Source organism: Jatropha curcas, chromosome 11, assembly GCF_041381405.1.
Source record: "Jatropha curcas cultivar XTBG-Jc1 chromosome 11, XTBG_Jcur_1.0, whole genome shotgun sequence".
In the NCBI taxonomy this organism is placed as follows: Eukaryota; Viridiplantae; Streptophyta; class Magnoliopsida; order Malpighiales; family Euphorbiaceae; genus Jatropha; species Jatropha curcas.
The window spans coordinates 19424879-19446450 of NC_143161.1; the positions used below are offsets into that span (position 1 = coordinate 19424879).

The 21572-nt window shown below is 37.0% G+C and overlaps 1 protein-coding gene, 1 long non-coding RNA gene and 1 other non-coding gene across 3 annotated transcripts; 2 read left to right on the forward strand and 1 right to left on the reverse strand.

The window, feature by feature from the left end:
- The first annotated feature begins 1519 nt into the window (after positions 1-1519).
- LOC149492687 (small nucleolar RNA R71) lies at positions 1520-1626 on the forward strand. The gene has a single exon (XR_016319004.1). It is a non-coding gene; the product is annotated as a small nucleolar RNA R71 (small nucleolar RNA).
- Positions 1627-14712: 13086 nt separating this feature from the next.
- On the reverse strand, positions 14713-17817 carry LOC105640971 (protein LPA3). Its single transcript, XM_089715915.1, has 9 exons — positions 17641-17817; positions 17422-17562; positions 17275-17322; positions 17157-17196; positions 16982-17082; positions 15687-15879; positions 15420-15518; positions 15042-15159; positions 14713-14923 (listed from the first exon to the last, which is right to left on the reverse strand). The coding sequence occupies exons 1-9, from the start codon at positions 17815-17817 to the stop codon at positions 14803-14805; spliced, it is 1038 nt and encodes a 345-aa protein (XP_089572041.1). The 3' UTR covers positions 14713-14802.
- Positions 17818-19807: 1990 nt separating this feature from the next.
- Positions 19808-21187, forward strand: LOC149492688 (uncharacterized). The gene is made up of 3 exons (XR_016318887.1): positions 19808-20032; positions 20249-20342; positions 21104-21187. It is a non-coding gene; the product is annotated as an uncharacterized LOC149492688 (long non-coding RNA).
- The last annotated feature ends 385 nt before the right edge of the window (positions 21188-21572 follow it).

Sequence of the window (21572 nt, forward strand, 5' to 3'; positions counted from 1 at the left end):
TTCATAAATGGTCTTCCTAGAATAAGAGGACAATTTTCATCATAAACAAAATCAAGTATGACAAAATCAGTTGGAAAAATAAACTTGTCAACCTTAACAAGTACATCCTCAATGATACCATAGGATCTTTTAATAGATTGGTCAGCAAGTTGTAAACCATATTAGTTCTCTTAACTTCATCTTCTAAACCCAATTTCTTAAAGAGAGATAATGGCATCAAATTAATGCTTGCTCCTAAATCACAAAGGCATCTAGGGAAATCTACTTTACCTAATTTGCATGGTATAGTGAAACTTCCTGGATCCTTGAGTTTAGTAGGTAACTTACTTGAGATTATGGAACTACAATCCTCAGTTAGGGTAACTGTTGACACGTCTTCCCAACTACGTTTCTTTGAGATCAACTCTTTAAGAAACTTCCCGTAGTTTGGAATTTGTGTAATAGCTTCCATGAGTGACATGTTAATATGCAAATTTTTCAATTTATCAATAAAATTTAAGAACTGCTTATCTTGCTCTTGCTTCTTTAACCTTTGTGGAAAAGGTGGCCTAGATTGATAAGCCTTAACATTATCCTTTTCCTTGTCCTTTCCTTTTTCTTGTTCTTTTGATCCTGCACTATTTACTTCAATGCTCGGTTCACAAACCGGCTTAACAGTTGCATTATTCAAAATATTAGCATCAATACCCGAAGGAACTATTTTATCTATTATTTTTCCACTTCGTAAAGCAATGGCACTTACATTTTCCCTAGGATTCTTTTCTGTATTACTAGGAAGATTTCCCACTTCACGTGAGGAATAGCATTTGCAAGCTGCCCTACTTGTACCTCCAAGTTATGTATGGATGATGAATGGTTTTTGAATAACTTGTCAAACTTTGATTCTAACCATTTAAAACTATTGTCTTGACTACTCATTTTCTGGTTAATTCCATCCAAAAATTTATCAATTTTACTAGCCAATTGTCCTAGTCTATCTTGAGATTGACTAACTTGATTGCCCCTATCTTGATTATCATGGTTTCTCCAAAAAGAATTATGATAATTTCGATTTTCAGCATTATAAGTATTCGAGTATGGACCGCGAACTTGTCCTTGAACATAATTCACTTGTTCCTCGATAACCGAATGCTTATAATTACATTCATTCGACACATGCCCATTTTGACCACAATTGTCACAAATAATAGATGTTGATTTACTCATATTTAAGTTATCAATTTTATATGACAAAGCAGAAATCTGTGCTTGCATCATAGTTAAGGGATCTAATTCATGCACTTTCTTTACTGAATTCTTTGAGGAAGAAGTAGAAGATGATTCATTATTAATAGTAGAATGACTTACCTGAGTTCTTTCGGTTGGCCATATGCTATTATTGTTGGCCATCTCTTCTAGTAACTCAATTGCATCATTAGTAGTCTTCTTCATTAATGATCCTCCTGCCATAGCATCTATAGTTCCTCTTGTAAAAGGAGTAACCCCATTGTAGAAAGTTTGAATCAATATATTTTGGAGAAGGCCATGGTGTGGGCAAACTCGTTGGAGTTCGTTATAGCGATCCCATGCCTCATATAGGAATTCATTTTCATGTTGGGTAAATGAGGTTATTTCTTTGATAAGCCTAGCGATTTTTGCTAGTGGGAAGTATTTAGACAGGAAAGCTTGGGCTAGTTGTTCCCAAGTAGTGATAGAATTTGGTGGTAATGAATTCAACCAAGCTTTTGCCTTATCTTTCAATGTGAAAGGAAATAGACGTAACTTAATAGCATCTGCTGGTACTGAATTCATCTTAAATGTATCACAGATCTCAAGAAAACTGGCTATGTGCGAGTTAGGATCCTCATTCGGTAATCCGTAAAATTGAACACTATTTTGGATCATTTGTAATAAAGTAGGCTTAATCTCAAACTGGTTAGCATTTACCGGTGGACGTACTACTCCTTTTTGTGAACCATTTAAACTTGGAGTGACATAGTCCATCAACCTCTGTGGTGGATTTCCCTCAGCCATAACTCTTGAATTTCTTCTTTTCTTTTTCTTCTTCTGTTGTGAAAGAAACTGTTCAATCTCAGGCTGATAATCTTCTAATTCACTATTCGAAGATTTGGTACTTGGCATATGAGGTATATAAATTATGTGCTCCTGCAAAATCAAAAAAAATAATAAGTAGGTATCTTTAATAAAATAAGCTGTAAATCACATATAAGAATATTTCGTTAAATGACAAAACATCGTTCCCCGGCAACGGCGCCAAAACCTTGTTGCATCTCTTTTGAGTTCTCGCAAGTATACGAATCGCAATGTAGTAATAAAAAGATCGATTCCACGAAGAACGGGTTAAGTCCACTTTACTACTTTATTCTTAATGGTATGTTTACAGAAATATGAATATGAAAAATTTTGATTAAATTTCTAGTTATACTAAAACTAATTATTATTTAATTCTATAGATAAGTGTGTAGTAGTATACTTAGAATAATTAATCATACAGAGGATTTTCTCCTTCTATGCCAAAGCTTGTAACATACAATAAATTATTCTTTAATTACAAATGATAAGATATAATTCAACCTCTTGGTATAGAATTATTCTATCTATTATATGTATTTCTACTTATAATAAATACCTTATTCTGTTAAATATTAAACCTAGTACTTATTCTTTGATTATTTCAATAAGACAGATTTAACTTTGACAAATTAAGTGAAATATGCATATGAAAATTCAACTAAGTGAATTAAATCTATTTGATCTTCACTAAACTATTTCCTTCTGAGAATATAATTTAGTAACCTTGATTAAACAAAGATCAAAAGATAACTTAAGGAACTTTTATTGAATGATACCAATTGAAATTGTTGCTTTGCATAGAAAGGTTGTGAAGAACAACATACAATAAGTTTATAAAACAAGAGAAAGAAGTAATCAAACTCAAGCCTCTGGAGGGCGTCACACCTCGAGGAACTTTTTTATGTTCTTAGCACAATTAATAACAAGTGACTCTCGTCAACTTGCTCTAAGTACTACTATCACACTTCTCTAGTTTTACACAATCTGAATCTGAATATCTTCTTCCTTCACTTTGATTGCTATTTATAGAAGAGGAGAATGATGTTGGTTATGATGGTGATTGGTTGGCCAAAAGGTGCTTGAGGTGACTTCTTTTGGGACGAGTCCCGACCCATGCATGGGAAGACATGTTTTTCTGATAAAAAGGCAACAATTACGTCTCCTGGAAACACGATTCGCGCTCGCGAGGTTCAAGGTCGCGCTCGTGACTTTTGCTTTAAAGGTCTCTGCCTCTCAGGAGTGCTTCTCGCGCTCGCGTATATGGATGTCACGCTCGCGACTTTTGTTTGTAAACTCTCTGACTTGCTGGAGTGCTTCTCGCACTCGCGCATATGGTTGTCGCGCTCGCGACTTGCGTTTTTGGTGCCTGCTAAGTCTTCTGGTATGTAAGTTGCATGCGCGGCCTCAGGTAGCACTCGCGACTGGGCTTTCTTCTTGTTGCGACCTCCTTCGCGACGCGAAGGCTGGTTTAGGAACTTCTTCTATTTTTAATCAACTTTTTGGTCTTTTTTCTATATAAAGCAAGCCTTTTTATTCCTTTGTTCCAATTGTGTTCCTATAATCACTTTGAAACAAAAACAATACGAACAAACGTAAAATACATAAAAACATCATGCATTCATGCAAATTATATGAAAATAACATAACAAAATTTGCCCACTTTGCGAGGCTATCAAGTTGTTCCATTTACAAGGTATCCAGCTATCCTTCACTTCTTCTTATCATCCACAAAGTGATGGCCAGACTAAAGTACTCAACCGTAGTCTAGAATCATACTTTTGATGTTTCTCCTCTAAGCAGCCTAAAACTTGGTCGAAGTGGCTCTATTGGGCTGAACTCAGGTATTACACAAATTTCCAAGGTGTTATAAAGAAAACACATTTCGAGGCTATTTATGAAAGACCTTCCCCGATATCCAACACTACCTGCCAGGCGAAACAAGAGTTGAAGCCCTTCCCTAGCACCTACAAAGTCGGGATGAAATACAAAGGCTGATGCGTTACAACTGGCATCGAGCCCAGCAGCTTATAATTAAATAAGCCAATAAGCATCGTAGGGATCTCCAATGTTTTGTTGGTGGTAAGGTGTTTTTAAAGCTACGTCCCCACCATCAGTAATCCGTGTCTATGCAGGTCAATGCTAAATTATCTGCATGCTACTTTGGACCCTTCGAAGTCATTGAAAACATGGGAGCAGTTGCATACAAGTTGAAACTGAAACATCCCTTCTCGGTCCACCCGTAAACCCGAATAAACCGAGCCGAGACGCTACAAACTGGTTGACTGAATGAACTGACATGCTGAAATCATAATGTATAATGAATCTAATATCATGCTGAGATTGCTTATAGTAATAAAGTACTGAATATTTACAAGACATGATACTGTTTACAAAATGGATTGGGCCCAACTGTGTGCCCTGTACATGCCATAAAAAGGATAACAAAATGAGTATCTACCCTGAAGACCGAGTCTTTTACAGATGAACGGCAGCAGTTGTAAACGGACCCTCTACGGACCAGTCTCAAAACCTGCGAGTTAAACAGGTAACTCGCTGAGCAAATAAAGCTCAGTGGATATCTCAACAAGGAAAGAAACAATAAAGCACATACTTGTATATAAAGAATCATGTAGGCACACAAGGCACATATAAGCACACATATCATGATATTTTTCATTTATTTGTATGGTTTATGCAATATTATGTCCAGATATCTGTATGGCTCCATAAGGTTATAGCGAAACCGAGGTGATAAGAAAAACTGTATAAACTGGATGAATACTGTATACTTGGCTGCTATGGCCCATATAATCATATCCACTCAACGGCCTGTAGCCGGAGTAACAAACTGTATGAGGCGCAGATCTGCTATCCTATGTCGCGACATGGTCTTATCTACATGGTTTCTACCGAACCTCAATGGAGCATAATGTTGGTATGTCAAAAGTATAACAATACATCATAGTAATAGTTCATCACTTCATAAAGTATAATGTTCATATGATTTCACAACATTTTCATGCTTGCATGTTGTTTTAATCCATGTTCTAATGTTGTCTTTTTGTTTTGAAATGATTGGATGCATACAAGTTGAGCAAGGAATCCAAGTACATAGAAAAAGAAAGTCCAAAAATGCAGGAAAAACCAAGTCGCGAGCGCGCCTGTGGAAGTCGCGAGCGCGAGATGCAGAAAATAAGAGACAGTGTGTTATCAGGCACAAGTCGCGATCGCGTACTTGAAGGTCGCGAGCGCGTAGTATGCCAAATGAGAGACAGTAAGTTTCAGGTGAAATTCGCGAGCGCGCACATGGAAGTCGCGATCGCGTAATGTGCAAAATGAGAGACAGTAAGTTTCCATGCCAACTACGCGAGCGCGCAACGCAAGTCGCGAGCGCTTCCAGGCCAAGGGCCAACTTCGCGAGCGCGCACTTGAGAGTCGAGAGCGCGTAATGTGCCAATTGAGAGTCAGAGAGTTTGAAGTGGAAGTCGCGCGCGCGCAGTGCAAAGTCGCGAGCGCGCGACGTGCTTTCAGCCTACGCAGTGCCAGGTCGCGACGCATTTCCAGCCTGCGCAGTCTGCACTCTTTTGGTCATATCTCTCAATATACAAATCCAATTTGGGTGATTCAAAAACCCATGCAAAGCTAACACATAGAGGAACAAATAACTCTTCTATGACACTTCCTAATTCCCTCATTAACTGGGGTCAAAATCAAGATGAAGTCCTCCCCTGTTTTCAACATAAACTCAATACCTCCCCTGTTTTCTCACCACTACCATTCTCCAACATGAAACAATATTGTCTCAATAGCAACACACCACACAAATTCTCATGCAAAGACAATAATAAAAATCAAGAGATATCAAATCTTTACTCCAAAAACGCGTGAGCTCTGTTCTAGCTTCTCTTCTCTACACTCTTTGAACTCCCTTCTCCTATACACATCAAAATTCTGATAACTTATCTACAATATAACTCAAGTAGAGACTGAATAACATAAAGCTGCAAGTAATTCTACTTACTAGGAGAGAATTGAGGTTGCCTAATGGGATGGAGAAATAAAGGAAATGAAGGAGATGAAGAAGATGACGATAAAGATAAACAAGGGGAAAGTAAAATGATGATTACGGGTAAGTCATCACAAAATCAAGATAAATGATGGAAACTTACTAAATGATACCTCAATTGTAAAAAGGCTATAACTTAATACCCAAACTTGTTCTTTTAATGCCATTAAAACCTAATCCTTACTCTTTGCTCTTTTTCTTTCAATCAAGTAAGTCCTCTAATAATCCCATTCTATCCCAACCGGGTTGGTTCAACTCGACTCAACTCAATGCAAGACTCGACTCAATGCAAAGACTCGACTCGGTAGGATGTCACAATTCTCCCCTCCTAAATAAAAACTTCGTCCCGAAGTTTACCTGTTGTGAACAAATGCGGATACTGTTGTCGCATGGTGTCTTCAGATTCCCAAGTTGCTTCTTCTGTTTTATGATTCCTCCAAAGAACCTTCACCAATGCTATTTTCTTGTGCCGCAATTCTTTAGTTTCTTTGGCTAGGATCTGAACTGGTTCTTCTTCATAAGTGAGATCCGGCTGAATTTCAATCTCTTCTGCTGATAACACATGTGAGGGATCTGATCTGTATCTCCTTAACAGTGATACATGAAACACATTATGGATTCGATCTAAGGTTGGAGGTAATGCTAGGCGATAGGCTAATGGTCCTACGCGTTCAACAATCTCGTATGGACCAATGAACCTAGGACTTAGCTTACCCTTTTGTCCAAACCTTAAGATCTTTTTCCATGGTGAAACTTTTAGAAATACCTTACCCTTTTAAATCAGCATAGGACTTCTGTCGATCACTTGCTTCTTTTAGCCGTTTTCTAATAATTTCCACTTTCTCTTCTGTATCTCTAACCAAATCTGGACCCAAAATCTTCTTCTCACTAAGTTCTGTCCAACATACAGGTGTCCTGCATCTTCTGCCATACAATGCTTCATATGGTGCCATTTTAATGCTCGATTGATAGTTGTTGTTGTAGGCAAATTCCATGAGAGATACATATCTGTCCCAACTGCCTTCAAATTCTATGACACATGCTCTCATCATGTCTTCCAGGATCTGAATGACTCTCTCTGATTGGCCATCTGTTTGAGGATGAAATGCAGTGTTGAAATGCAATTTCGTTCCTAATGCTTCCTGCAGTTTACCCCAAAACTTCGATGTAAACCTTGGATCACGGTCAGATATAATGGATGATGGAACTCCATGTAGTCGAACTATCTCTCTAACATAAATTTCTGCTAACTTGTCTAGAGCATAGTCCATCCTAACTGGTAGAAAATGTGCGGACTTAGTTAATCTGTCCACAATCACCCATACTGCATCATGCTTCCGCTGCGTCTGAGGCAAGCCAGTAACAAAATCCATCGTGATCTGATCCCATTTCCATGTTGGCACTGTTATTGGATGAAGTAACCCAGATGGCAGTTGATGTTCTGCTTTGACTTGTTGACATGTTAAACATCTTGTTACAACATGTACAATATCGTTCTTCATGCCCGGCCACCAATAGCCTTTCTTCAAATCTTGATACATCTTGGTACTACCGGGATGCATTGTGTAGGGACTGTTATGAGCTTCATGCAAAATCTTTTGTCTAAGCTCGCCTGTCTGCGGAACAACAACTCTGTCTTCATAGAATAAGACTCCACTGTTATCCAATCTGAATTTCCCACCATGATCTTCCTGTACTTGTTTCACCCATAGTACTGTTTGTGCATCTTGCTTCTGTGCTTCTGCAACTTCCTGAACCCAAGATGGCTGTACTTGCATCTGTGCTAGAATAATTCCCTGCTGGTGCAACTCCATGCGAATTCTCATTGCTTTCAAAGCAAACAATGATTTCCGGCTAAGGGCATCAGCTACTACATTAGCTTTGCCAGGATGGTAATTAATTACATAATCATAATTAGCCAGAAGCTGCATCCATTTCCGTTGTCTTGAATTCAAGTCTTTCTGTGTCGGTAAATACTTTAAACTCTGATGATCTGTGTAAATGTAACACTTCTCACCGTACAAATAATGCCGCCATACTTTAAATGCTAGAACAATGGCTGCCAGTTCTAAATCATGGGTTGGATAATTCAATTCATGTGGCTTTAACTGTCTGGAGACATAAGCTACCACCTTCCTGTCTTGCATAAGTACACATCCTAACCCAATATGAGAGGCATCACTGTAAATCTCAAAGTCTTTACTTGACACTGGCTGGGTCAACACTGGTGCTTCAGTTAACTTTTTCTTCAAAGTGTCAAAACTCTGCTGACATCTATCATCCCATTGGAATACAACTGCTTTCTTCAATAATCTTGTTAAAGGTGATGCAATAATGGAGAATCCCTTTACGAACCTTCTGTAATAACCGGCTAAACCCAGAAAACTTCGAACTTCTGTGACATTTCTGGGTGGTCTCTAATCAACAATAGCTTCAATCTTCTTAGGATCCACTCTGATACCCTCAGATGATACCACATGTCCTAAGAAAGAAACTTCTTCCAGCCAAAACTCACACTTACTGAGCTTGGCATACAGCTGTTTATCCCTCAGTGTCTGGAGTACAATCCGCAAATGTTTATCATGTTCAATCCTATCTCTGGAGTAGACCAAAATGTCATCTATAAACACCACCACAAACTGATCTAGATATGAATGAAACACGCGGTTCATGAGATCCATGAAAACCGCTGGTGCATTTGTAAGACCGAATGGCATGACTAAAAATTCAAAGTGACCATATCGGGTCCTGAATGCAGTCTTAGCGATATCTTCTTCTTTTATCCGCACCTGATGGTATCCCGACCTGAGGTCGATTTTAGAAAACATACCTGCACCCTTTAGTTGATCAAACAAATCATCAATGCGAGGCAATGGATACTTATTCTTGATTGTCAGTTTGTTCAGTTGTCTGTAGTCAATGCACAATCTGAATGATCCATCTTTCTTCTTTACAAATAATACCGGTGCTCCCCAAGGTGATACACTGGGTCTGATAAAGCCTTTGTCTAATAACTCCTGCAGCTGAATCTTCAACTCTTTTAACTCTGCTGGTGCCATTCTGGAAGGTGCAATTGATACTGGTGCTGCTCCAGGATAGACATCTATGGTAAACTCCACTTCCCTCCTTGGCGGTAATCCTGGTAACTCTTCTGGAAATACATCTGGATAATCACACACTGTTGGTATGTCTTGCACTTTTGACTGTTCTTGCTCTGCATGTAATGCACATACCAAGTATGCTTCACAACCCTTCTGAATTAATCTCTTTGCTGCCATGGCTGATATCACATTACCCAGAAAATCTCGCCGCTTCCCGACTACTATTATCTCTTCCCCTGCTGTAGTATATAATGTCACCCTTTTCTTTGCGCAATCAACTATAGCCTGATGTTTGGATAGCCAATCCATACCCAGAATAACATCAAATTCTCTAAATGGCAACTCCATAAGATCTCCTGGAAACTCTTTTCCATGTATCACAATTGGGCATCCTTCGACCACTGTATGGGTTTTCACTACATCACCTAGTGGATTAGTAACTACCATACCCTGACTCACATATGCAACTTCTAACCCTTTAACCCAAGGTTTAGGTACACTAAGGTATGAATGAGATGATCCAGGATCAATTAAAGCATAAACTGTATGACCACATAGAGAAAACTCACCAACTATTACATCTGGAGCTTCCTCCTCTTCCCTGGTTCACATAGCATAAACCCTAGCTGGACCTCTAGTATCGGGTCTATCCACAGTCTCTGATTGCTGTCTCTGCACTCCGGAGGTCTCGCCTCGACCTCGGCCTGCTATGAACTGTGTAGGAACTCTTGCCCTTTTAGGACAGTCTTTCTTCTGATGGTCTGATGCTCCGCATATCCAACATTTACCAGTCACCAACCAACACTCTCCACCATGTCGTCTGCCACAATGCTCACAAGGTGGAAAAGGATAACCGACTGTCTCTGCACCTCTACTGGTGCCTCTCCCAGTTCCTCTGCCTGAACCTCGACTACCACCGGCGAAACTAGCCACAACTGATACCGCTGGCATGTTAGCACCCCTAGCTGCACCTTGGCTAAAGGAAGGTCTAGAACCAGCTGAACTACTAGCACCTCTGAATCTCTTGTTTTCTGACTGATAGCTACTAGGTGCACTCTGAGTTTGGTCTCTCCTCTGCTGAGTCCGCTGGCGTCTGGTACGCTGACTGGCCTGAATTCGCTCTATCTCCTGAGCTGCCTCTACCAAAGCTGAGAACTCTCTGAATCTGGAAGCTACCACTCCCATCTGAATCTCATCATTCAGGCCTTCCTGAAACTTTTTACACCTTTCGGCTTCTGTCGCCACTATCCGCTCACCATACCGGCTAAGCCTAGTAAATTCTCGTTCATATTCTGACACTGACATTCTGTTCTGTCGAAGGTATAAGAAGTCCTTCCTTCTTGCATCTAGGTAAGCCTCTGTGATAAACTTCTTCTTGAATTCATCTAAGAAGAATTGCCAAGTCCGCTGCTCTGTTGATACTCGCTGCTGAACAGTAGTCCACCATGTATATGCTTCATCTATTAGCAATGATGTAGCACACATCAACTTGTCCTCTAGTGTACACTGCAATTGTTCCAGAACTCTCGATGTCCCATCTAACCAATACTCAGCTATTTCTGGACTATCATCCTTACTGGCACTAAATTCCTTCGCACCATATTTTCTAAGCTTCTCCAGTGGGGGCTTTCTTTCTCTTTCTACTACTATTGGTGCTTGCGGTATCACCCCTGCAATCTGTCGAAAAGTATCTGCAAGTTGCTTTAATAATGCCTCTTGACCTGGTGCTGCTGGAGCCTCACCCTCCACTGCTCTGGAGGCATGTGACTCACTCTCACCCTCTTGTGACATCCTCCTAAAAGAACAACAACTGCTTAGTTCATCAGGGTAGTCATGGCATGTACACTATACTAACTTATAAATGCAAGCCCGGGGAAACTGAACCTAGGGCTCTGATACCAAAATTTGAAACATCCCTTCTCGGTCCACCCGTAAACCCGAATAAACCGAGCCGAGACGCTACAAACTGGTTGACTGAATGAACTGACATGCTGAAATCATAATGTATAATGAATCTAATATCATGCTGAGATTGCTTATAGTAATAAAGTACTGAATATTTACAAGACATGATACTGTTTACAAAATGGATTGGGCCCAACTGTGTGCCCTGTACATGCCATAAAAAGGATAACAAAATGAGTATCTACCCTGAAGACCGAGTCTTTTACAGATGAACGGCAGCAGTTGTAAACGGACCCTCTACGGACCAGTCTCAAAACCTGCGAGTTAAACAGGTAACTCGCTGAGCAAATAAAGCTCAGTGGATATCTCAACAAGGAAAGAAACAATAAAGCACATACTTGTATATAAAGAATCATGTAGGCACACAAGGCACATATAAGCACACATATCATGATATTTTTCATTTATTTGTATGGTTTATGCAATATTATGTCCAGATATCTGTATGGCTCCATAAGGTTATAGCGAAACCGAGGTGATAAGAAAAACTGTATAAACTGGATGAATACTGTATACTTGGCTGCTATGGCCCATATAATCATATCCACTCAACGGCCTGTAGCCGGAGTAACAAACTGTATGAGGCGCAGATCTGCTATCCTATGTCGCGACATGGTCTTATCTACATGGTTTCTACCGAACCTCAATGGAGCATAATGTTGGTATGTCAAAAGTATAACAATACATCATAGTAATAGTTCATCACTTCATAAAGTATAATGTTCATATGATTTCACAACATTTTCATGCTTGCATGTTGTTTTAATCCATGTTCTAATGTTGTCTTTTTGTTTTGAAATGATTGGATGCATACAAGTTGAGCAAGGAATCCAAGTACATAGAAAAAGAAAGTCCAAAAATGCAGGAAAAACCAAGTCGCGAGCGCGCCTGTGGAAGTCGCGAGCGCGAGATGCAGAAAATAAGAGACAGTGTGTTATCAGGCACAAGTCGCGATCGCGTACTTGAAGGTCGCGAGCGCGTAGTATGCCAAATGAGAGACAGTAAGTTTCAGGTGAAAGTCGCGAGCGCGCACATGGAAGTCGCGATCGCGTAATGTGCAAAATGAGAGACAGTAAGTTTCCATGCCAACTACGCGAGCGCGCAACGCAAGTCGCGAGCGCTTCCAGGCCAAGGGCCAACTTCGCGAGCGCGCACTTGAGAGTCGCGAGCGCGTAATGTGCCAATTGAGAGTCAGAGAGTTTGAAGTGGAAGTCGCGCGCGCGCAGTGCAAAGTCGCGAGCGCGCGACGTGCTTTCAGCCTACGCAGTGCCAGGTCGCGACGCGTTTCCAGCCTGCGCAGTCTGCACTCTTTTGGTCATATCTCTCAATATACAAATCCAATTTGGGTAATTCAAAAACCCATGCAAAGCTAACACATAGAGGAACAAATAACTATTCTATGACACTTCCTAATTCCCTCATTAACTGGGGTCAAAATCAAGATGAAGTCCTCCCCTGTTTTCAACATAAACTCAATACCTCCCCTGTTTTCTCACCACTACCATTCTCCAACATGAAACAATATTGTCTCAATAGCAACACACCACACAAATTCTCATGCAAAGATAATAATAAAAATCAAGAGATATCAAACCTTTACTCCAAAAACGCGTGAGCTCTGTTCTAGCTTCTCTTCTCTACACTCTTTGAACTCCCTTCTCCTATACACATCAAAATTCGGATAACTTATCTACAATATAACTCAAGTAGAGACTGAATAACATAAAGCTGCAAGTAATTCTACTTACTAGGAGAGAATTGAGGTTGCCTAATGGGATGGAGAAATAAAGGAAATGAAGGAGATGAAGAAGATGACGATAAAGATAAACAAGGGGAAAGTAAAATGATGATTACGGGTAAGTCATCACAAAATCAAGATAAATGATGGAAACTTACTAAATGATACCTCAATTGTAAAAAGGCTATAACTTAATACCCAAACTTGTTCTTTTAATGCCATTAAATCCTAATCCTTACTCTTTGCTCTTTTTCTTTCAATCAAGTAAGTCCTCTAATAATCCCATTCTATCCCAACCGGGTTGGTTCAACTCGACTCAACTCAATGCAAGACTCGACTCAATGCAAAGACTCGACTCGGTAGGATGTCACAGAAACTCCCTTCAACATCCAAGATTCACCTCGTGTTCCATGTTTCTCAACTGAAGAGAGTTGTTGGTGATCATTCTGTTGTTGAGAGTTTACCCGAAGGGTTGGAGGTGCAAGAAGGACCTATGTTGGAAATATGTCAAAGAAGATTTGTGCAAGATGGTGATTTACAGAAAACTCAAGTGCTGATACAATGGCAAGGGTAAAGTGAAGAAGAGGCAACTTGGGTGGATGAGTCTGATTTCTCAGTTCAGTTCCCTCACTTCCGCCTTGAGGACAGGGCTGTTTGTCGAGCAGCATGTAATGATAGAAAGGCTCCTGATCCTAAACCATTCCTGGTATATTCTAGAAGGGGAAAACCTGCTAAGGGCATCAAAGGGAATTCCAAATACAGAATTGGGGACCAAGAAATAGAGGCATGTAAGCAGATTCCTCATGAACAACTTATTTAAAGAATGAAGATGAGAGAGAAAGGCATCCTGGTACAATTCAGTTATTTTGGGCAGAGCAATCGGCATGGGCAAAGGCTTGGGGGCTGATTCAGCCATTTGTTATGCCGGTGCCCACTCAAGTGGGACCCACACACTTTGAAATAAAGAAGCAACAAGTTCAACAAAGGAAGGAAGACAATAATGAAGGCAGGCGGCGGTTTTACTTTCCACATGTGCAATTTGTATTGTACAGCTCATTCACGCGTCTTCTTGTCCTATAAATAGAGGAGAGGATTTATATCTAAACACGGCAGAAAGAAGAAAAAAAATATAGAGAGAGTTATCTTTAGGAAGGGTTTCCTAAAACTAGGGAAGGAAAAAATAGTGAGGAAATTATTATAGAGTGTTTTTGGAAAACACTTTGAGTGTCACTATTTTTGTATTACTCTCTGTGTACCTACTATTTTAATAATGGAAGAATTATTCGGAGTTTGTCCCGTGGATGTAGCCCTAAACAGTTGAGGGTGAACCATGTAAATTTCTGTGTGTCCCATTTCTATTTTTCCGTTGTGTCAATTTTCTCTTAATTGATTGAAAGGGCCAAACAAGTGGTATCAGAGCTGAGGCAAGTGGTACCTGAGGCCTAACACCATTATCTTATCCTTCTTATTAATTTCTATTTCTTCTTCCTTGTAATCACAAAGGACAGCTTCAGTTGATTATTAATACAATTGTTTTTTCCAACTTCATCTCAAATATCTTCTTCTATTTTTCTTGAACTGTATCAACGTTCTTAACTCTAACAAAACCACTCATGATTACGCTAAGGGCCCATCCTAATAAGATTAATGGTATTGTTTTGCAATATCTATATAGAGCATACTGTCTCTATTTTGAGTACATTCATTGTTGGAGGAAGCTAAAGAAATTTGTGTTCATCAGAAATAGATTAATAGATTTCATATTAGTATCAATATCATAATCTGGAGATCAAAATTTCTTATAAATACTAAAAACAAAAGAATCCATAGCATTAATAAATGAGATAAGAAACAAATTCTCAAACTGATGGGAGAATATCAAGCGCAACTTCCTTAAGGGATGGCATAACTTCCTGCTGATGCAAACAAATGTAGGCATTCTTCACTTTCCTAAGGACTTTCCAAGGACCTGGGTAGCACCTAATGTCCAAACAGAAATAGAAATTAAAAATATTGTATTGACTCTTCAGTTAAGCAAAACAGCCATAACTTGTAGGCAATACTAACTAGCAAGGAAGATTGTATATAACCAGCAAACCTGAAAAGAGTTCCCCCATTGAATCCCTTGAAGTTGTGAATATAATAGACAGTTTCCATCATTGGGAATAGAGTCTTGGAAAGAGAAGCCAGCTTAGGATAAAAGAAGGGTGGATAATCTTATTTCCTTCAAGGACAACTTTAGTCAAGGACAACTTTAGTTTGCGAAACATAAGACGCATGACTCATCTCAATATAAATCTCTTTTATAGAAAATAAAATGAAGTAAAATAAAATTTATGACTAGAGTTGTGATTAAAACAAGGCTTTCTATTATGGAGATTAATGAAAGAGCAAAACGGTTGGCTATAAGTGCATTGAAAAGATAAACTAGAATCTAAAATCTAGCAGATTAAAAAAACTAGCATTACAAGGATACAGCCAGATCTTATACGATCAAGTTCTCCATTGAATATGATCAGTTTCCGTGTTGTGTTCACAACAGCTTCTTTGTAAAGCTCTTCCACCACAAGCATTTCTGAGATGCAGATGAATTGGAAAAATGTAGATAAAGTGGAGATCAAGTTCTGAAGATAACAAGTTTGAAGCTACCATTGACATTAAAATAGGGGTTGAGATGCAGATGAATTGGAAAAATGTAGATAAAGTGGAGATCAAGTTCTGAAGATAACAAGTTTGAAGCTACCATTGACATTAAAATAGGGGTAGGCAACCAGGAATAGCTCATCTTCTGGCTTCACACGATCTTTCATTCTGACTTTCTCAACAAAACCAAAATCCTCAAAAAATGATGGTTTTGTCAAATAGTCCAGCTTAAGGGAAGATCCTTCAAAAACTGTTTGTCTTGCAAATTTAACTTCGTTTGCTTCAGGGAAAAACTGGAACAAATTGATTTACAGGTTTTAAATCATTGAAAAAAAAAACAAAATTACAATAAAAGATAGATCGACCAGATTTTCCTAAGCTTAACAATTTACGCTAAGGCAGCACCCAGGCTAGGCGACAATTATGAGTAGGTGACATGGACGTGAAGTAAGGTAAGAGATTTTGCCTGAGTTTAACTAATAACAATGGGAAAAACACAGCAACATCCAAGATAGATGACAATTATGAGTAGGTGACATGGACAAGGAGTCAGGTAAAATTTTTCATAATAAAACCAGAAAGTAGCTAGACTTGATAGAGCTTTTGACAGCCCTGGTAAATGTTTGAACAAACTATGAAATATGATTGAAATATGTTAACTTATCACTGCTAACCCACCATAATCCTAACTATCACGAAACCCACCATAACATGAATTTCACAAGTGTTATCACTCTTGAAAAGCATCATCAAATATAGTTTTGAACAATAGTATGACCTTTTTTGAGGCTATATTACTGTTACTGATACCCTCTAAGGCTACATTTGTAGACAGCTTCATCAGATTAGGGCTAAAACAGTCCATAATTATAAAGCTTCAAAATTCTTCGACAAAAACATGTTTCGAAGCAGTTCTACATAATGTATTTGTTCCATTACAAATATCACATACAATTAAGCCCTTTGGAAGTGCTGTACAATTTGCAGAAGTTATGCTTGTCATTTATGTACAGCATGGGTAAAAATCCATAACAAACCCTCTCTTCAAGCACCGTAGTGATTTGGTAACCAAAGGAAACCAAATTCTACCACAAAATTAAACAACCCAAATTGTTAAAACAAAATTACCCTTCTATATTTTTTTTCCTTGCATGTTCTAACATCATGGTTTTCAACAAGTTGAACTCGCACCATAATGATTTATTAATCAAATGAAACAGGAAATAAAACTAATAAGTCCACAAAATTTTGTCTTATTAGTTTTATTTCTTGTAACTTCGTGTTCTCATGTTTGGTATAAATGAAAAAATTAGTGTCCCAAAAGCTAAATTTTATGGAATTCAACATATAACTAAACCAAAATTTATTTATAATAAACAATGGGTAAATACTTACTACTCTAGTTCGTGTAACTTTCTCTGGAATTACAAATTGGTCACAAAATTCCCGAATGAACTGCATACTCTCAGTCATTTCTATACCCCCTTCCCCATCACCTGATAAGAGAATTTAACATGTCAATTTTCATGATATATGCATAAAGAAAATCAAAAATGAAAATAAATAGAACCTGGCACAGATTCAAGTCCAGCAGTTGGGAATTCAATCTCCTGTTATACAAATTTTGGGTTAACAGTTTATTAGTGATTCAATATAAGTATCAATAATTATTTTGGTAAATACTTAACCATCAACTGTTTGTTGTTCTCCATAGCCAAATTGCTTGCTTTCTTGGCCTGTTAGAAGGTATTAAACACTTTCTTTTCAACTGTAATTATTTCTAATTTCTAATAAAACAAACGGAGTAAAAAATAGAATATATAATGAAAACTTACTTGTCGAAGAAGCTCCTGATAATCATTGGGAAATGGCACATCGACTTCAATAGAGGAAGAGGAACTGCCATTTCTTGAAACAGAGTAAGTTATAAGTTGGGGAATGATTCTTTTAGTATGAAGAAGATGGTGTCGATCATTCTACATATTTAACAAAAAAAATAAAGTGAGAAAGGAATTGATTGTGTTCGGTTCGATTCAATTGGTAATATCTCTTACTCTCAGCTTTGGTTTTGCCAACCATGGGGTTGCCAACGGAGCAGAGGCGCCAAATACGCTGTTGGATAACGGTATATTTTGAACCACAGAGAATAGAGGAAGATGATGGTGCACATTATTGGGCAGCAGTGATGCACGACTCGGGTTCCACGGCTCGAAGGTTAGCCGCCAACTCATACCAATATTTATAATTTGAAATATAAAATATTTAACAATAAAAATCGGAGCAACGCTAAAGGGTTCAAATTGAGAATGATTCAATAAGAATTATTTTTGATTGAGCGTTTAACTAGTTGCACTTTATAACTACAATAAATATGATTTTATTTACTATCATTATTTCTATTGAAAAATGTGTTTCCTTTGCATGTTATACATAAAAATGATTAAACCCATGTCTCTCCTTTAAATAACACACTCACATATCATTTGTACCACTAATCCCTATTTAATTTTATTATGCCTCGAAATAATAATATCTAATATACTTCCGTTTATGGAAGAGATGTGAGATGAAGTTGATTTAAAAAAAAAATTAATATGAATGCGACGAAAATTTTACCTTCTAATTGATAATTAATACAATATTCTACTCCAGTTATCTATATCCTCAATCATAAGATGTCAATAACTTTTTATCATGAGGAATATTAATTATGTGAGGATAACTGCATTAATTGTTTTTTATCTTTTCTCCAATTTTTTTTTCATTTTTCCCCTATATTTTGGCCAACATGGGTTATAACCAACGAAGATGAAAAAAAACAAATAAACTTATTTTTGGTCAACACAGGCCATAACCAAAGAAGATGAAAAAAAAAAAACTACTACTTGCTTAATAATTATAGCTCCCATCAAATAATTCTCTTTTTTTTTTTTAATGTTAGATAGTCATTATTAAATTAGGAGAGAGAATGTCAATTTTTTAAATTTAAAATTTCTCTCTCTACATCAATTAGAATTGTCTTAGATTTCCATCATTAAAGTAGAAAAGAGAGTATATTTCAAATTCAAATTTAATATCTCTCATATAACCAATAAAAAATTATTAAGGGCACTTTAGTTGAGTCAGACTCAACTTGAGCCAAACATCTTTATTGTAAAATCTAGTCATGTACCTGCACACAATGTGCAGATTGTATAATTTTCTATTTTTCTTTATTAAATTGAATGTCATTTTCAAGAAAATTATATAATTCGTATTTATGTTGATTTAATTTAAATAATTTGCTTATATTTTTTATTAAATCATGAAAGGTAAAATTAAATGCTCTTTTAGAAATTCTCAAGTAATAAACTAAAATATTAATTAACACAATTAATTATTGTAAGTAAATTATTGTAATTCAACTGATATATTTAGTTAATTATTTATTTTTTTCTTTGAAAGTCTCATATATTCAAATTAAATGAGGTGTAAGAATATTTAATTTTAATGAAATAAATTTTAATGGAATAAATTTTGATGAGTTGAAATTAGTATTTTAATTATTTGTTAACGTAACTATATTATTTAATTAATTTTTATTAAATATGACTTTATTACAACTTTATTAGTTTTTTTATAGAAAAAACTATTTAATAAAAAATTTAATATTTATTAAATGCAAAAATATTAATTATAATAAAATCCCCATTAGATTTATAAATTTATTACTTCTTTATTTAATAAAAAATTTAATTTTTATTAAATAAAAAAATCAATTATAATGAAAAACTAAAATGTCACATCATCACTTTTATATTTTTCATATACTGCCATATAAGCATTAGGTTTTAGAAATTATATATTTACTGGTCGTCTTCTCACGCTTCACACGTGAATGTTATATAATTAATAATTATTTTAATTATAATTAATAATTATTTTCAAGAATCCAAATATCCAATATTGTACTTACTAATTGTAATATCCTGAATTTTTATTTTCAAAAATTTTCCAATTAAATTTAATGAACCGACAGCTTGGAAATTATATTAATATTTTAGTTCGAATACTGTGATAAACCGAACCAAAATCGATTGGAAAACTCAAAAACCAAACAAAATGAGTCCAAATCACTGAATTGGACCGAACCGGTTTGAATCAAACCGGACCGGCCCATTTCTTTTCTTTTCTTTTTCTTTCTCTTTCTCTTCGTTTATTCCTTCTCCTTCTCCAGTTGCGTCACCTCCTCCTCCTCCTCCCTCTCCTTCGATCTCCGTCCTCCGGCCACCAAATTCGGCAAATGAACACTCTAAAAACATCTACTCAACGCAAGGAAGAAGATTATAGCTTAGATTTGAACTGAAATTGCGTCTATTTTGAAGGGGAAGAGCTTGAAGTTTCGGCCACCGTGGTTACACATTTTTCCGGCGATTCACGGCGTTTCAGGCAAGCCTAGAGCGCAAGGTGAGTACCAAATGACTCCTCTCTTCTTCCTCTTTCATTTGATGGCCTCCTCGTCGACTGTAATAACCGGAATCGGAAAACCCAAAATGGGTTTCACCAAACCTTTCCGGTCAATTTCCGGCCAAATAGTTCATACCCACCTTGATTTGAATACATACTAGTGATCCTCTCATCGAAACGAATAAAATGATATATTGTTTGTTAATTTTGGTGAAGATTTGACTTTTTCGGCCACCGTGCACGGCGGCGGTCCGGCGACCGGCCGGCGAGGCTCCGGCGAGGACTTCAAAGGCAGAATGTTCTCCTCTTGGTACGGATCACGGAAATCAAATCCGATTTTCTATCGGTACACTCTAAAGCTTAATTTGCAATTTTTGAATAAATCCCGAGATAATTAATTAATGAATTTAATTAAGTAGTTAAATAAATTAAATTTGATATTGTTAAATATATTCCATGAATATTAATTATAACTATAAAATCGGTGTTGAAATATAAATTTCTAGCTAATAATAATGTAAGTAAAATTTGGAAATTTTATTAGTAAGTAAATAGTTATAGCATAATTAATTATAATGAGAATTTAATTTGATTAAGAATATGTCCGATGAATAGACTGTGAATTGAATGAAAGAATGAATGATGGTTATGGCGGATGAGATGAGTTAATGTGAATTGCCCGATGGATGGGCTGTGTGTTGACATATGGTTTATGTAAAAATTTGGATAGTCCAGTTTATAGAGGAAATGCTGCCGAAATTTTTATAGAACACTTAATGAAGAATTAAATTAGTTATATTCTTAATAAGTAGTGACGACTAAAATTTTAGGTCTTAAGAAATATTATACAATATTATAATTATCATTATACAATATTCCTCACTGAATAATTAGAGATTTTATCTAAAGGTTATAAATTAGAATAATTATTTATATAAATGAGAGAACCTAGATATATATGCATATATAAAAAGTGAATTAAATGACCAATAGCCAAAATAAATAAACGAATGTGAAATATAAGTTTTTGAATTAAAATTCTTATTTAGAATTTTCTTGTTTATTTTAAAGGTTTATAAAATACAAAATGCGAGGACAAAAGCTGGAAGCATGTGGCTAAAAAGGCAGTCCTTTTAAAGGACAATAAAGAACTGTGAGTAGTGTTAGATAACTAGTATCATCCACCTGCATTCATGCATTCACGGCTAAATGTTATCATGCATTATTTTGTTGAATTGCCATATCGTGCTGCTCTATTTGTATTGCTTGATTAGCTGTGATGTGATATTACTGTGCCTTGGTTGTGTGGAATTAGGATGAAGTGGGTCACCATGGGTTTGTGAGACTGTTTCTGTTATATGGATCCTGTTTATGATTTTGATTCTGTTATATGGATCCTGATTCTGATTTCTGTTAGCCGGGTAAATGGGAGATCGGCGCCCCCGTGTGCACCTACTGTTCTGATCTGTATGATATGGAAAACCACGGGTTGGTCTCTTTGGGCGCACCTGATAATCTAGATCTGATCGCAGCCCGCAGG